We start from the raw sequence: 18,439 nt of genomic DNA on the forward strand, positions 1-18,439 counted from the left end.
ACAGGACAAGTAGAACTAGCTATCATGTGAATTAAAACTAATTTGTTTTGTAAAAGGAAATAATGCTTCACACTCAAGAGCCCTTACAAAATGTTCAGCCTAGGCATGACTGTAAATAGCTGCTTATGACCACTTACAACAGCTGGCCATTTTGTGGTAAGACAGAATGAGAAATTAGGCATTAATAAAAACAAAGGAACATTTGTAGAGGAAAAATAAAGAAAACTATGCATGCACAATGGTAGTCTCCAAGTTATTTACCACTCCAGAATGAATCATGAGCCAGTCATTGTAATGCCTTTTATTAAAAGAACTAAAAAATAAAAATCAGCAGCTCAAAACCCAGACACAGTTAAACAACAACACAAAACAATAGTCACAAGGAAAATGAAGAAACAAATTAGAAACTATAAATTATACTGAGTTGCTGTTTCTGCATTTCAAATACAACATGTATTTCAGAAATCATACAGACACAACCAAAAAACTACTAAGAAAAGCAAAGTATAACCCAAAGCACAAGAGTATTCATTTTGAGGAGATATTGGGATAAAAGACTTAAAGGAATAGCTACCAATACTCCCAAAACATTGTGAGGCTTTACCAAACTAATGCATCTGATCCTCTGCCATATATGTTGTTTCTCAGCATTCACCACTACTCATTTGAGAATCACAAAGTCATTTGGGATGGACAAGACCTCTAAGATCATTGAGTCTAACCCTTAATCCAGCACTGACAAGCCCACGCCAAACCATATCCCTCTGTGTCACATCTACACATTTTTAAATAGCTCCTGGGATGATGACTCCACCACTTACCTGGAAAGCCTCTTCAAAAGCCTGACAACCCTTCTGGTGAAGAAATTTTTCCTAATACAGAACCTAAACCTTCCCTGGTGCAACCCAAGGCTGTTACCATGAGTGTAATACCGTATTACATGGAGCTTGACCTTGGGAAATGATTCATTCCCTCTTAGTTATGTTACACAAAAATATTTAATAGGTTCATCCAACTTAAAGATACAGAAGAATAGTAGCATCAAATCTAAGAGGTACTGCAGAAAGTCAGCTGCTTCAGCTACAGCACTGGCCAGTATCCCAATCTGGGGTTCTCCACTCTGGAGATCGTACCTTGTTTTGAAGTTCTATAGTTCAAAAAAATCATTTGTGGGTTAATGGAAGATCATCACATAAACAATACTTGAAGCAATGATCTCCTGAAGTGGCTTCTAATTGCCTAACACAACTGTAAAATATAATTAAGGAAAACCAGCCCAAAAGAGTTGGAAAGCTGCTGTATATAAACAATCAGGACACTCTTAGATTATTGTTGTACAGAGATGCTAGCAAGCTCAGGAGCAGCAATCTAGAATTCAGTGAACCATGTTTTTCAATTAATCTCTCCAAGGTGATTCTTGTATTGGGTGTTTCATCAGCATCACACAGATAACACTGGCACTGCTGATGACAGGTACTGTAAGATATGATAAAAGGTACCTCTGGCTGAACAGCACTGTTGCAGGCTTCAACAGAACAGATGTGACACACACACAATCCTCAGACTGCCCAACACACCTAGTAAGTAATTTTAAACCTGGAAATTCAGCTCAAAGTTTTCTCTACTAATCCAGTCTGATTTTGATTTTAAGGCACAAGGGTTAAAGATGCCCTGGAAAGAAGCAAGCAGAAACCTGGCTGATCTGTAAGCAAATCTCTCAGCTTATATGAGATGTCCATATGAGCACTATTTCACTTCAAGAAAGCATGGATGGGGAGCAAACACAGAAAAATCCCCAAATGATAACCATGAAAAGAGAGAGTTTTCCATAAACTAGCAAGTCTGAGGGGTCAACCTAATTTTTATAAAGTGAGGCAAAATGAAGGCAAATTAGAAGAGTCAGGCCTCACTCAGGAACTACTGTTGCTGTTCTCTAAGTCTTGCAGCCCACCTCTATCTCTGGGATATCAATCTTCTGGCATTCCCAAAATTCTAACACTCTTATTCCCAGTTCCTGAGAAACTTTCACACTAAGTTCAGCTTTCCTTGACTCCTCATCATGAACAGCCTTCCTTTCCTTAGAAGAAAAAGTCCATTGGAAGCCCTAGAAACCAGTCAACCCCTTTCTGAACAGTTTGGGACTTCTGAAAGTCCCAAAGACAGATAGCAGTGTGCTAGAAATGATTCCTGGGTCTCAAAGCAGGGCTGAGAGGAGCAGTACTGCAGGAGACAAGAGCAACTGATGCTCAGGGAAAAAACAAGCTTAGAAGCATTCATAACACCTTTGCTGTTTTTTTTGCTGTTCTCCAGATTCAAGTCCCAAGTCAGCAATGGATTTATTAACATAAGAGCATATTCTCATGAAATATATGGGATTTCTTACATACCAGTAGCTGGGCATTTAAATGCCCTGGAAAAGGCAATTTCCTACATGAAGTGATAGAAAACAAGTGGTGCTAAATCACCATTTAAAAATAAAAAAAAAAGGACTCATCATACTGTATAGGTTTCTATATTTGGTTTTATATGGTACAACATTCCCATTTTACAATAGTAAAAACACACAATTTAAGATTTTTCAGTATGAGTGCATCCTTCCAGCTTCACAATGATGATATTATTCAAAATGCATCTTACAAGTTCTTCTTAAAGAAAAAAATATTTCAAACTCCACTGACTGTTTTGTCACAAAGCACATTCCTGATAATACACTAAGAACTTATTCTTGAAGGGTCTGAACTATGTTCGTAATCAGGTTCAGTCACACATTCTTCAGACATAGTACTCACACCCAGTTACATTCCCCTGTAACTCAGCCCCACCAGGCAACGCAGGGTGTGCTGCAGCAGGGCAGAGGGACACGTCAGAACTTTATTTCAGAAGCAAATGCCTGAGCACAGGGCACTACAGAGAAGCAGCATCCCAGCAGATAGCACCAAAAACTGTCCCCTTGCAAAACTCAGACAAAGCCTCTGAAGGCAAATCATACAACCAGCACACGGAAAAACTTTAGTTAAGGAGCAAGAGCAGAAATGTCAAACACCAGACTTCACACACTGTGAAGGAGATCGGCTTCAGCTCTTCCATCAGCAACAACTGCTACACCTTTTAAATAAACAACCCACAAGGCTGTCAGACAACAAGGATTTTCCCTTCTGCATGCAAGAGAAGCTGCTGAAGGAGAGAGAAGCCTGAAAGCCACCTTTCTGCCACAAAGAAGTGGCAGTAAATAGCTCAGGTTGAACTGATTCATGGCAACCTCAAACAATGCATTTCTTATAAGTAGCTACCTCATACCAAGAACTTCAGCTTTCCTTACTAAGTAAGATTAGAAATTAAAACACATATAGAAAACTACTTAAAACAATTTCAATTGACAGGAATAACAGCAAACATGACTCAGTAAGGAGACTTAAATCCTTGATTTTAAAAATATCTTTCTTATGCCATCATCTTCCAGTAAAAGCAAAGAAAAAAAAAAAACCTTAAGGGAGAATGTCTTTCTGTTGAACATTTCATACCTTACCAATGCAGTGAATAAATATCAGTTATCACACAAACAGGAACATAAAGGAAATCAGATTAAAAAAAATTGTTACTTTTGGGTTTGGGGTTTTTTGTGCTGTGGGTTTTTTAATTAAAAAACAAAAAGAAACAAAAACAAATCCCCACCGCCTGGTAAAAGCAGCACTGTCAGAAGTTAGAAAAAACAGTTAAAATGGCGAAGGAGAATCCAGAATACACCATGAAAGACAATGATTAAAACACACTAGCACCCTTTGACAATCTTCACCATCCTTCTATCATTCTCCTTTAGTATAGGTAACTGCATTAGTAGGTATCCTAGCCTAAGTACTAAGAAGGGAACAGTCGTAAAACTGAAGGGGAAGCAGGAAGAACTTTGAGATTTGGGGTACACTAGATAGGGCATAATTAATTTCCCTTTTGATAAAATCTTTGCATTCTCCATTTTTGAGCTTTAGCACAATTGGATCACCAATTCACTTAGCAATCCTAATAGTGCAGAGTGTTTGAGCCTTCAAGTGCCCTTACTGGGCCTCAGAAACACCAGAGCAGGATGCATTTCATTGGCACCAAAACTGTGAGAAATTTGGAAAATTTCAGCTGTTCTTACTGAAGTATGAATCTGATTACAGTTTCATTTTATAAAAGGATGCAACACATGATATGCCTAAACATAAAAGCAAATGTTTCATAGACTCTTAGGGTTTCAACAGATACTAAGAGTTTATCACATTCCTCTTTGAAAACCACTCTTTAATTATTATAGCTTGGTTCTTATTTCAAACAAAAATTATCTCAGTTGTTTCTATGGGTCTTGTTAGCCTTTCCATAACAGAAATGAGATTCAGCCAAATAATTACACAACTATTCTCACTTATTTTCCCCTATCGTAACAAATATGCAGACTCCACTAAAACCCCAACCTGTTTTCTTTTCTTTATTTGTTTAATGAGACAGATCTTCCTCCAGCTGTTTTTTATTAACTGTTGAGGATGCTTGTGAGGCATTGTCAGACTCCAATTTGGTTTTCCTACAGAAATTGTTTTTCTAGTATAATCATTTGAAATTTTTTTGCCAGCTGAAGGCAGATGAGAAGGATGCAAGTTCTTATATGTAGAGTCACCTTAAATGTGTTGCAAAGGGCCAGTTTTACATAACAAACTAAATTCCATGAAACAAACATTGTGTAAGAACACTGTACTTTCTTAATCATGAGTTTACCTTCCTCTTATCTGCTCTCTAGATGACCACTTATTTCCTTGGAATGCTTTCTCATAGCTATTGTAATACACAGTAAGCTTCACAGTTTTGTTTCCACTGACAATGCAAACCTGACTTTTTTTTGTCACAGTCAGAAGCACACATAAATAGCAACATTATTCTTGTATAAACTTCTTTTTTTTTTTTTTTTTTTTTACAGGCCTAAAAGGTATTCTTTTCCTATTAAGACTGTCTCTGGAGGCTGCTTTAATAACCTTCACCTGCACACTGAATACTCTGCACAAATAGATAAGGAAAGAAATCTTGCCTGAGTTTTCAGTGCCAAACAGCCAAGATAGCTATTGGCAAAATAAATTTATTAACAAAATAATGGTTGATTATTACTTACATTGTACTGCATATGATGCCAATACAACAGCAGAACTAATGGGGCATGACAACCTGGAAAGGAGAGGAAATAAATTTATTTAAACATAGGCTGTATGTATGTCTTATTGAAACTGTCTCACAATTAGTTCAGTATGCGAAGACTGATTTATCTTCAAGAGAGTATCTGATTTTTTCTTACTTAGTTTGATTGTTAAAGCACAGTACAACCAGATATTAAACAGTCCCTTAAGTGAACAGAAGGAATTAATCAGAAAAGGACATGCTCAAACTCTTGCTGGTTGCTTAGACAGGAAGGAAAAAGGAGAAAATATTTTTATGGGGCTCTGGACATTACTTTAATAGCTGCATTCTGGTGTATTTAAAACAAACACTAAAATTACCCAAATGCCAAGCACAAAGACAGCTCTGATCTTATGACCAAAACTCACTTTATAAAAGAAAAGGCCAACACCTGTAGGCAACTGACATTTGGCAGCAAATATTTGGACCATGTTTTCCTTTTTACTTTTTTAATGTACAAACACACAGAAATCACAGCCAAATAAGCCACTGGGTATATGCCCGCCATATAGGTAATATAACCCTGAAATAATGAGAAACTATAGCATGAACTGCCCATTGCTACTCCTGATTACTGCACTACGTAGAAGGTCCCCAGGTTTGGAATTCCATGCCTGGCACACCAAGCCTTGCATAAATACCTATGTGGCTGATGTTGAGCCTGTTGACACATAGCATCTCCTATAGCTCAGTCACAACAGACTTTTAAACTGTTCTTAATAAGTGAGCTATGAGAAAGTTTGTAACATTTCCAAGCAATGTGATTTTCCTTTAAAACAATGTTTCACAAGGCATATTTATGGGAAAAATGGGATAATTTTACAGCAACAATACCCTCAGGTCAAAAGTTTTTTAATTTTATTTTTAAAAGAATTATAGAAAAAGTTAAGATTCTTATTACCTTCCTTCTGCAATATCAATCTTCAACTGCAGAAAGAATAAATGCCTAGAAAATATTTTTTGGGGAAAAAAAAACAAACGTGCATTTATTTTTAAATGGTATGATTTTAAAAGCTACATATATTAGTTTTACTTCATTAGATTTCCCAGCAAGCTATATAAACAGATGAACAAATATTGGTGGCATTTACAAATATGCAATCATACACCCACTTACTCTCACAACATTTTTAAGGATCTTTGGCAGTCTCTACTGCAACTCCAGGGCCAAGGTATTAATGTCGCAATTAACACTACAAAAACCAAATCATCACTGAACTGGCTCTTTTTCTCCCTGGAATACTCATTTTTAATCCAATTTTTTAAAAAATTTAAAAGGCAGAACACCCCAAATCCCAATCAAAATTGACTGTGAGAGTCTATCTTGGAGCTACTTAGTGAAGGATGAGACATTTCTCTAGCAGCATATGCTGACAAAGAGCTCTTAAACAATTCTCCAAGAGCAGTTCAGTCTTCCTCGTTAGTGTGTTTGACCATGTTAGTTTATAGTGATACTGAAGAGTGGGCATGTGAAGAACTTTAAAGAGGAGATCTTAGAATAATTTCAGTTTTAAACTGCAGAACAGCTTGAAACTGCATGATTAACAAATACCAAAACAGGTGAAAAGCTAAATTTTCTACAAGAAATATAATTTCACGTGTTGTACTATTTATATTCCCAAGTCACTGAAATTAATAAACAATGAAAATGTTACAGCAATGCCAGATTAATGGCCAGATTAACGTGTGCCTTCAAATTCTAAACTCTAATTTACAGGCACTGAACAAAATAAGTATTCAATTAAAATCTTGTGACAAATTAATTGAAAATTGCTTATAATTCATGCACCCCATCACCCCAAAAAATTCAGAGACAGGTTTAAAAATAAAACTTCAGAAGTCTACTGTAAACTGAAGCATTATACATGCTACAAGTAATGGGCAAATTAGAAAACAAGAACTGTTATCTGTTCTTCCCAAAAAAAAATAAACCCCACCCTCCCACACCCTCAGCATTAAATCTACTACACATGTTCAAAACTGACTCAGTGTTGATACAAAACTAAGCTAGATAGACCTAGGGTAAGCAGACTCAAAAAAAAAAAAAATTCAAGATGCAAGTAAAGGTACTTTTAAAACCTACATCTTTGTACTAACTTATACTCCAGCTGTATCTCAAAGCTGTAAGCTGTGTATATCAGAAACTATTTATAATGAGCATGGCATTAAGTTCTCCACTCCAAATACATTCTATACCAAGAGTTTTAAAAAGTTATCTATGTAATAAAGCATAATTTGCCAAGCTGTAGACATGGGCAAGACACATTCTTAGTTCATGAAGGCAAACATCAAATAGAAGTTACCTGGTTTGTTCTTGCTGAAGTGTGTTAGGATCAGGTATAAAAAACCTTACACGAAAATGAAGCGTGCAGGGAAAACCTCCTGCAATGTTTTAGAAAGTAAATAAATATTTAGTTTAAAACCGAAAGAGAGCAATAATTTCATTTCTATATTTACAGAAAAATTACATGAACAACCACAAGTATTGTACATGAACAATCTCATGTATTTTTTTCATGAAACTGAAAGACACTATGAGAAGTCTCTCCTGATGCCCCAACACCAACTTTGAGAAGAAAATACTCTCAAATGTAGTAATGCTTTCATTTAAACTACTACTTTGCATAAAAGGCATTATGAGCTTCCTTTGCTTCCTCAAGAATTAGAAGAGAGAAAAGCACTAAATATAGTTAAGGTGTCTCAGTTGGGATAATACTCAGTTCTACCTAACATATAAATGCATTAAATTACAGCAGTCCAACATGTTACTTTGGTATATGACTGGAAATAAAAATGTATGATCTGTAGCACAAGGCAGAAATGAGAGTGCTGAAAAACATATCTCAAGTGTCACAGCACAAACTGGGACAGTGCCACTTCTAAGCTTCTCTCCAGCCAGGGTTATGCTGGCTGGGCTGTCCTTATTGGTAGGCATTCTGTGTTACCCAGAGCTGTATGAAACAAGACATACTAGAACAACACATGCACCTGGAAGTGTGTGGCATGTTGTGGGGTTTTTTTTGGGGTTTTTTTGTTAGTTGTTTTTTAATAAAAATGCATAAATTTGGGGTTTCTTATTCTATGCGAGACAAGAAATTGTCAGAACCTACCATATGAAACTGGCTATTCCTCCCTCAATCAAAACCCCTCTTCTTTTACTTCCCTCTCAGGAGGAATTTACTGGCACCACAATATGATTGCTGCTCTCATGGCCATCTAAGCATGTCTAACACTGCTGAGAAACCAGGTTTAGCTGCTATTACAGCATTAAAGTTAATAACCTACCAGGTCTTATTTCCACTCAGGCAGGAGTAAGGAGAAGGATCTGCTGAAAAGACTGGTAGACACAAGACTTGCTCTTGAAGAAAAATCTACCATCTGGACAATAGGCTTTTGTTCTAGCCATAAGAACATAGAAAAACAGAACTGCAAATTTACAATCAAGATAGTAAAAATAAGTCTTACCTTTTAACTGTTTTCTAATAGGTTTGCTTGGTTCAAGCCACCGCTGTGAAATGAAAAACTATTAGATGGATTAAAAATATTTACAAATAAATGCTGTTTATGTGCATGTGTGTGCATGAATATGTGTGTATACATACATGTGTATATAGTTATACACACATATACATGCACACACATTTATTATTTACTATACTTACAGGTGAATCTACTGAAGTCTCATTTTGCTGTAAACCAAAATATTCCTTCTCTGTCACACCCAGCTGGTTATAGGTCATATCCAACAAAATCTGTCCAGTGTCTTGTTTCTGAAAAAAAAAGAAAAGTTCGTAAGTGAAATCTGCAACACTTATACATTTTAAGATACAATTAATTGAAACTAATTTGGTTTTGGTTTTTTCCTAACACAACTCATGAACAAAACAGCCGCTAATTCATCAATTCAAAGTTTTTTCAGCAATAAAATCTTTATTCTGATAAAGGTTTGGATTTCTTCCCAAAATGCTTCAGGCACATGAAATTTCCTAATATGAAGAGACATGTATTCCAGCCCTTGATGTGAGTGCAGTAAATTCATTGTAAGCAGCCCACCCCTCTCTCTTGCCCACAGTGTGAGCCATGCCCTTCCCCGGAGTGGCAGTCTGCAGGGATGGAAGCACATGGGGCTGTTCTGGCTCCTGCTGTCACCACAAAGCAGCACGCTGTGCTTCCACATCAGCTAATAAAAGGCAAAGTAAGATACAGTAGGATGGGAAAAAAAAGGAGGGGATCCTGTGATCCAGGCATGAGATCCCATACTTCAGCCTGCACGTTCACCTGCCCCTTAGTGTCCACATGCTCAGCTGCCATTCAGCCACCTCATTTTCTGCCTAGATGTCCCCCATGACAGGAATCACAGAACAACTGGTACAACATGGTATCAAACAGGCAGCAGAGATCAGAAGTCCAATGCTGGTATAATTACCCCCAGACAAAAAAATAAACTCCATTGCATGGCATTGTGGAGAACAGATTAACCAACTTCTGCCACGGAACACTATGAACCAATTCCATTAAAAAAAAAAAAACATCAAACACAGAAAGAAAAAAAACAAAACCCCCTTTAACAAGACTGCAATCCTAAATATGCTACTAAGTAATAGAGAGCTTGCTGTATTGGGTTTGTGTGGCTAGAGTTTGGTACCAGAGAGGCACCAGAGCAGAGATTCCCCTGCAGACCATGGCAAAGCAACTCTGTCCTTGTAGCCCATGGAGTCCCACAAGAGAGGCAGAGATCCACCTGCAGCCTGTGGAGGGTCACATGGCAGAGCAGGGATGCTTGAAAGGAGCTTGTGCATCAATGAGAAGCCAGTGGTGAAACAGGCTTCTGGCAGGGACCTGCAGATCCATGAAGAGAGAAACCCACACTGGAGCAGGTTTGCTGGTAGAACCTGTGACCCTGAAGGGCTGCACCTCAGGGAAAAGCGATCCATATTGCAGCAATTTGTGAAAAACTGTGGCCCATAGGAAGCCCATTGAAGAACTCTGTGGAGAACTGTCTCCTGTGGGAGTGACACACAGTGGAGCAGGGGAAGGACTTCTGTCCCTGAACAGCAGGAGAAACAACCTGTGGCAAACTTGCCAAAATCCCCATTCCCTGTCTTCTTGTGCCACTGCAGGGAGAAGTAGAGCCTCAGAAGGAGGGATGACTGGTGGGAAAGTGTTTTTAAGATTTATTTTACTTCTTATCCTGCTCTGATTTTTTTTGTAGTAAATTCAATTATTATCCCCAAGTTCAGTATGCTTTGACTGTGACAGTATTCAGCGAGTGCAGAGCTCTACAGCATCCTAGCTCTAGAATTTTATATATAGAATTGCTGGACTGAGCAAAAATCAGGCCAGTTTGCTTTTTTTATTGAAAAAATAAAAAAGGAAACAAAAGAAAACAGTTTCCTAATTACTTTAAGATTTTTCCAAATGTCTCTCTTAAAAGCAGAAATAATCTGCACACATTGAAAACCCCAACCCAAAAAACCCCCAAACCAACCAAACAAAAACTCAGAGGAAAATTATTTGAACTGCAAAAGAAAATTATTTGGAATGCACTTTACTCTTGAATATATTTTTTTAAAAATCAGTTCTGGTTTTATTATGTTCTGATTTCTTAAGAAAACTTCTTGATTTTTTGGAAAATAATGTCTTGAAACAAAGGACTTCATGTATAAACCCCATTACTGCGGCTGGCCCCAGTCTTGCTCAGTATATAAGAGTGTCTACTTATAAGGCAATTAAATTCTTTGCTTAAACCTTTTTTGCTAATAGAGAAGCCCAGTAAGTCCTGTTCAGAAGACAGATTTTTATGGGGTTTTTTTAATAGGGTACAACACTCTTGTGATTGAGTGTTAAACTGCATTCTTTCCTTATCTCATAGGAGCATTCTTCCTTTTTAGAAAGATGGGAAAAGTAAAACAAAATTTCAAGCAAAGGACACCCACTTGGCCCATCTTATTTTGGAGGATGGAATATTATCCAACATAATATGTTGGATATTCTGCTAGAGCAAAACTCCTGACAGCTCATTTGTGACTTGAATGATCAGTGTTACCATATGGGGCTGTTGGCCTCCTGTGAAAAGCTGTGCCCATTTTTCTGGAGTAAAGTCACATGTGGAGAAAAAAATGTAGGCAACACCCAACTGTTGAGACTACCTTTTCCTCTCCAGCAGTCTCCCATCTTATTTAACTTTCAGAGAGAACAGTTGAGATCTTGCAATAAATATAAGTCCACACAGGCCTGTAAAGGCTGTGCAGCCACTAAGAGCTGCAGCTTTGTGCCCTCCTTCTACCCTAGCTGCACATTCCCACTCCCCACCTTTCCAATAGGCTGCTGGAATAGTCAATCCAGAGCACAAATCAAATCCCACTTTTTTCTGAAATAGCGTAGGCCTAAAAAATCCAGCTTAGAAACCAAACTGTCAGTGACAGGTAAGGGCCATGCAACCATGCATTCCTCATCACACAAAATCATGCACTGTCAGGCAGCTCTGTCCAGCACCATCCGTGCCATTGCCTCCACCATGCAGACTGAGATTTGTCTATCAGAAATTACCCATATGTGTACACAAGAGGGCCTTATGGAAACAGCCGATTGTGCCCTCTGAAATAATGGGCATTTCCTCACATCAGTGAGCTCATCTTTAGCATTGACCATATTCATTTCCCCAGGGTTGGGTTTTTATAAGCAGAAAATTAAACACTTTTAAGCGTCATCATAACACCTGCACAACTCAGAAGTCTAATTGGACACCTATGGTGTGCACTTTTGACAGCACCTAAATGAGCTTCTAAAGTTATATAATGACCAAAAGCAGTAATTACAGGGGATGGGATAGATACTTTGATGAAAGAAGGTGTTCAGGAATATCAGGTTTCATTACAAATGGGGCAGGAACAAGACCACAGAGGGCAGATTCTTCTGCTAACTTTTAGTTTGAATTTCAACACATCTTATTCCTTTTGGTCTCCTTTCTTCACAACAGCATTATCTCCGAATTCCTTTCTGGATTTCCATGCTTCCAGTCTTTCATCCCAATTCAGATGCCTTCACCTTCTCTCTCCCCATCCCCTCACAACTGCATTCCTGCCTCTCCCCCAGCATACATGAATTAGTCAGCCTTCTCAGTGTTTCCTGTAAAGACAAGCAAGCTCCCCACTATGACATTCTTGCTTAGCAGAGCTCTCTCTGCAATGTTCCCATGGGTCTCCCAACACTAACCCCAGCTGCTCAGCCAGCACTAGTCTCATCCACCTACACATCTGTTTACTTCTCTTCTGCCTCTCCACATTTCCTAGGAAAAAATAATTTCCAGAATTACTATTATATGGTTCCAGTTCTTGCCCTCTGGTAATAAATGCAGAATTTTTGTCCCATTGCCCAGATCAAGCACCCAGTCAAGAAATCTAAGCAAAGTAAAATATATTATTTTAAGTTGTTCAAGTCTTCTTGTTAAAATTCCCAATTATAAGGAAGTTTGTTATTTTTCAAGGAAATGTTTACTTCCTTAATTTTGGCATTGCTTTAAGAAATATTTGAATTATTTTTCAGTCTATACACTTAAAAGTGACCATGCAACTCATGCTGCACAGTCTTCAACTTATTTTGTAAATTAACAGTTTTGAGACCTAGGTGTAAAGTGAGGCAGGCTAAGCTTTGATGTAAATCAAAGCTTCTGAATTTTGACATCCATTCCAATACAATTCATAGCCACAGCATATTCAAATATTATAATGTGTAATATTACAAAACATCCTATTTTCACTCCCCTGTGCCATAGGAGGGCAAAAACATGAACACTGCTCAGCTATAATGGGCATTAGAATCAAGTTCTCCTTAACCCTATCAACCATTAGGGAAAGTACTTAAGGCATTCCTAATTAAGCTCCTGTTTTTCTACAGTGTCATTTAAAAATGATTTGTTTTCCTCACTAGCCTACACTGCTATAATGACACAAGCTCTTAAGAATTTCAAAGCTTTTACTGGAAAGAAAAACATTATCAAGAAGTTTGTGTTTCCACCTGAAAACAACTTTTCATTTATTTCACCTTCATGATATTTCTACCAATCCTTATTCTGAACTGTTAAAAGCTTTGCATCAACCACCTCATAACCACACACTATTCACCTCCACTTAAATCTGTCTTCAAATCAATTACAACTTATGTTGGATAGGCCAAAAATTAATACTTAAAGCACCTATAATTAACACATGTTACATTCTACCCATGCCACAACAAGCTCCTACAACATTTAGGGAATTTAAATTAGTCAAATTCAATTTCTAGTAAGTTAAACAACTGTGAAGAGAAAAAAGCCCTTCATTACTTTTTAATGTCAAATATTGCCTAGAACCCGGACTAGGCTGGTCTCACTGCCCTAACAACTGCATAAACTTAAGGTGAAAATGTTAGAACCATGGCCTAAAGAGGTAAATCTGCATGTAAAGTTCTTCAGATTGTTACATTCTCTGGTAAGCAGTACAAAGTGACAATTTCAGAGGACAGTGCAATGTAAAGCATATCTCCCTGTCCTCTGCAGAAGCTTTGCCCCAACTCTCAGGTAATGATAACCTCCCAGCTAAGCACCACCTAAGCTTCTGCAAATTCAGGCTCCCTTCAGACACAATGCCCACTGCCCCGCATGTGCTGTTTGAAGTCAACCTTTCCTAATTTAGCCTGTAACACTCATTCACAACCAGACAGCCTACGTCCTTTGGTCCTAAAAGATGCATGAGCCTGAATACAGTGCTACCACTTCCTTTTAATTTCCACAGTAATTTAAGACACAACTAATTTGCTCTTCTGCTATCTCTGTCCTTTTCTCTTCCTGGAATTTATTTACTGACCTGATGCTCTTATTCAACCATAGAAGATTTTGTTCATGTAGAATAAACAGAACAGGCTCTTTCCTAAGGTCCAGTCTTCTACAGAACAGCCTAGTTCTACTTTCTGTGCCTGCCTGACTGCAACTTCCCTCTTTTGTCAACAAGTGGCCAGGATCCACATGTGACATTCCCTGGAGGGTTGCCTCGATGCCAAGACTAACACTGTTAATACTTCCTTGACACTGGCTGAAGATTCTTGCCTGGTGCGCAAGAATCATTTTTCTGAACAGTAATACATGAGCAGCTCAGTCTGCAAACTGCCACTGTTCTCTATTGTTTGCAACTGAAAACTGAGCGTAAGAAAACATTACCTCATCTCATAAAAGCTATTAGTTTACACTACTGATTTCCCTCACTGCAATTATTCCTTGTTCAAGATAACCTGCTACCTCATATTCCTGTATCTTTTTGTTGTTAATAAGGCCTCAAATTTAATATTTTTGATTTTTTGAAAAAGTTTCAAGAGTTTTCATTAAGGAAATCTGACGGTAAAGAACTCGCTTTAGCACTATTTAATATCTCCTTTTCACTAAGATCCACAACCACCTCCTCAGCCAACTCCTTGCCCACCCCATAACATTTCTAAATTCCATACACTTTAGCACAGTATTTTCCTATATAAAGGTCATACAAAATATTTATAAATGGATAGAGTTTTAACCCACTGCATTTCCTCTGCCTCACAGAAATTATTTAAAACAAACATATATATGAGGTTAGTCATTCCATTCTAACTTTGGAAAAATTTCCCCTCCACTAATTCTTTCCTTCAACATTTATTATGAAGTCTTGCCCCACAAAGGGAAGCCTGCTGTAGGGCAGATCACTTTCTCACTGTCCTTAGAGGCATCATCAAATTTCACACTGTCTTACTGCTTTCCAGTCAAGTATACTAACCTGACTAAATAAAAAACTAAATATTTGTTGCCAGCCTGAAACTTCATACAGCAGTTCTTTCAACATGCAGGGACACAGAGTAGCATTAAACCGTCCTGCATTATCAAACAATACACAGCAGGAAAACTTGGTGACAGACATAGAAAAAATTCTGCATCATTGCATTTTTCTATGATTGGTTTAAAATAATAAAACTCACACCCACAATCAAAAAGAACCTCTAAGACCTGTACCTCTGTCCATTATTTCAAATATACCAAGAGTAATTGTGGGTGTTCATTTTAAGCATCATGCTCCTTCTCAAATACTTGAAGAAGAAACTTAACTGAGGCGGAAGGAAAGGAAAAACATTCTTTTCAATTTGAGCTTCAATTCATGTAAGTTTTGGAATTTTTACAGCCTCATAATTTTTTTTCTAGAAGGAAACACTATTACTAAAAGACAACTAGTCTAAAAGCAAAAATACCATGTAATAAGACAAAAATACTAACTCAGATAGATGCAGTTCAGAAGTGATCTGACACTCTTTGTTTTATACCTTCTCAAAAGTCAGTTTACTTGAGAGATGCTTCCCAAGTGGTCATTCCTGGTAAATGAGTCAAAGTAGAGCAAAACCAGAAAATACCTTCATGTTCATATCAAAAGTTACAGATATATTTGCATTATTGCACAACATAATATACATAATATAATGAACACCTATTAAGCACACTCATACATGGTATACGAGCAAATTCTCTATATATCAGAATGACAGCTAACATTTTCTCCAGGTGAAAAGCCCATGCATTACAGTCTTAGAACATGACAGAAGTGACGTTAGGGACAGAGGTGAGTTAACCTTACCATAAAACTGAAACACCCGAAGTTTACTGGGAGGCTTCAAGAAAGCCTGGATATAATTAAAGTCAAGCGCAACATTCAGCACTAAATGTAGTCAAGTCTTTGCCTCAAATGTGGTTTTGAGAGAACATTTCCAACTCTCAGCTTCCATGCACCTTCTATTCTTTGCCTGGACTTTGGATATGTTGCATCTAAGTACTGAAACACGTTAACAGTGGAACAAGAAAGACCATGTCAGCCTTGCATAGTTAACATACTCTCTGGACTGTAAGCAATGTAGTGGAATGTGTCTGTCTGTTCGCCCATGCAAATTTTCTTGATAATGATGACCTAAAATCAGCACATACCACAGGTTATATTGATGAACTCTTTGTGATACCACAAATCGAAATTTCAGCATCACTGAAACTGTAGTGTAAAACTTTTAAATAAAAACATTGAACAAAATAGCCAACCACTTCACTACTCTGCCAAAGTAACAAGTCCAGGAGAAAAACAAGTGCAGGAGAAAAACAGCACTGCTCTCTTGCAATTAAGTCTTTGTTTACAGCTGGTCAGAATACCAATGTTCTTTGGGATAAATGATTAATAAGAACAAATTTTAAGAAAGGAAATTATGCAGCTATCTTCAGGTTTCTCAACAGATAGAAAGTTCCTCTGGTTAAATCTATATGCAAATTTACCTTCCTTTTTCCTTTATCCAGTTTTACAATACTTGGTTTTTATTCACCCTCCTACAGACAGAACCACTAGGAAAACAAAGTAACATCTGAAGTATCATTCATCAGAATGATAAAGGACAAAGTAACGTATAGGTATAACTACAAAAGTGCCATGCCATTTGGTAACAAAATTTGATGAAAATCAGCTCTGTGGGCTCTATAAAGATCTTGTTCCTAGAGAATGAAAAGAAAGTTTTATCTCTATTCCATCTGTTCTATTCTCTGAAAGATTCGGTATTTTGAGATACCATGAATGTTCTACCATCATTTTAAAGATGTTTGTACTAGTTCAAAATTCCAAAATATCTAAGTAGTTCTCAGGGTTGTAAGTTTAGATTATTTAATCAATTATCTTTCTATTAAATTTAAAACCACCCCGTATTTTGTAGTCTTGAGCATATGTACATTGTCAACAAGATAACAGAAACGACAACATAGGAATATCCATTTGTTTAAAGTTACAGTAAATCTATCTTAAGTTTCTTCTTACTCATGAGATTTCTTTTCTTTAATGTTTTTTTCCTATATAATCCCCTTATGACTTTGAAAGAAAGAAATCCTCCTGTTGCAATAAAAATTCTTATTCATGTAGCAGTTCAGAGAGGTGCTACACGACAAAGTAATGCTCAACTGTTTCCATCCCACTGTCATTAGAATAGGAGAACTCTCCAATTCCACTTATACTATTAAATGGACAAAGGCCAAGCTTCAAGAATTCTGCTTTTCCACTTTTACTTCTACTATTTGTTGAAGAAAAATATAATTATGTCAATGAATATAAAGCATACTTGTGTATATGTAAATATTAGCCTAATGTTAGTTCAAAGTGTAACATCAATTCAAACGTTGAGCCTTCACAGATCAGAACCATGTACCACTAGGCCACAAATACCCCTGAAGAATTCCCAACCTTACTTTTCCACTGATAATATTGAAGTTCTTTTAAAGAGAAAGCACTGAACTCTATGCTTTAGAAGAGGTGATCCTGTTCAGGTCTAGTTCTCCAAACTCTGACAGAGGAGAAAAATTCAACATATTTCAGTAATAATTGTAAAAGCAGAGAAAGTAAAAAACAACTTAGAAAACTTATTTAAAATATCCAAAAGACATAATAGGTCTTTTTATCCACATATCTTGTATCTATGTCTAGTCACTTCAGAAAGCACTTTCATTTTAATAATGTACTACTACATCATTTAATACATTTCTGCTAATTTGTCTTCTGGATAATTATGCCATGTGATATGCATATTTATTTTCTTTAAAATATGGAACTGTCAATTAACATGTCATCCAGAAATGAATTAAATGTGGAGAAAAACATCTTGATATGAGAAATAGTTTCTCTAAAGCAACACAGAAAGCCTTCACTAGTGGGGAAAATCCGTTCAGAGCAAAACTTATTGTTTTCCAATAAGTACATGCCCTTCAGTTCATGACCAGCTGATTTCCAGACTGACTACAGACCCAAGTTATCCTTTGCTCAAAGAGATAAATTGAATTATGTTGGCAATTAAAATAAACACACAAACACAGTCAGGCTGAACTTTTCTGCTAATGTAAGCAGAACTTGGATACAAATTTCCTGTAGCTGGTCTCAAATCCTTTTGAAAAATGGACCTTATGACACTACCAGTGTGGCAAAGCCTATTCTTAGGCTGATATCAAGGTTAGATAATCAAGAAGGGCCATCCTCACAGAAAAGTACAGCCTTCCTCATTACCAGCTCAATACTCAAAGAACATAAATCTGTGAAACCCTTTTCTTAGTCCATAACACAGCAGGGTAGCTGCACTCCCTGCTTGTTTCACGTAGAGCAGTAATGAGTCCTACATCACCCTATGTGGTTCAGTATCACAGCTGCAATAAAGGAGGCCCTTACAATTCCTGGATGAAGGA

General features: G+C 37.2%; 1 protein-coding gene across 9 annotated transcripts in view; it reads right to left on the minus strand.

Moving 5' to 3' along the window:
• Positions 1-18,439, minus strand: part of PTPN3 (protein tyrosine phosphatase non-receptor type 3) — a 156,844-nt gene that overhangs the window by 68,371 nt on the left and 70,034 nt on the right. For 5 of the 9 annotated variants that reach the window (XM_030265783.4, XM_072924387.1, XM_072924390.1 and 2 more), the window contains 5 exons: positions 8,859-8,966; positions 8,662-8,719; positions 7,500-7,578; positions 6,098-6,142; positions 5,135-5,187 (listed from right to left, as the gene is read on the minus strand). In XM_030265783.4, the coding sequence (XP_030121643.2) occupies positions 5,135-5,187; positions 6,098-6,142; positions 7,500-7,578; positions 8,662-8,719; positions 8,859-8,966 (343 nt within the window). Of the gene's footprint in view, positions 1-5,134; positions 5,188-6,097; positions 6,143-7,499; positions 7,579-8,661; positions 8,720-8,858; positions 8,967-14,039; positions 14,146-18,439 lie in introns of those variants that run through there. The other 4 variants (XM_030265784.4, XM_072924392.1, XM_072924391.1 and 1 more) reach the window with 3 other exon arrangements.

The sequence above is a fragment of the Taeniopygia guttata genome, chromosome 2 (assembly GCF_048771995.1).
Source record: "Taeniopygia guttata chromosome 2, bTaeGut7.mat, whole genome shotgun sequence".
Classification (NCBI taxonomy): Eukaryota; Metazoa; Chordata; class Aves; order Passeriformes; family Estrildidae; genus Taeniopygia; species Taeniopygia guttata.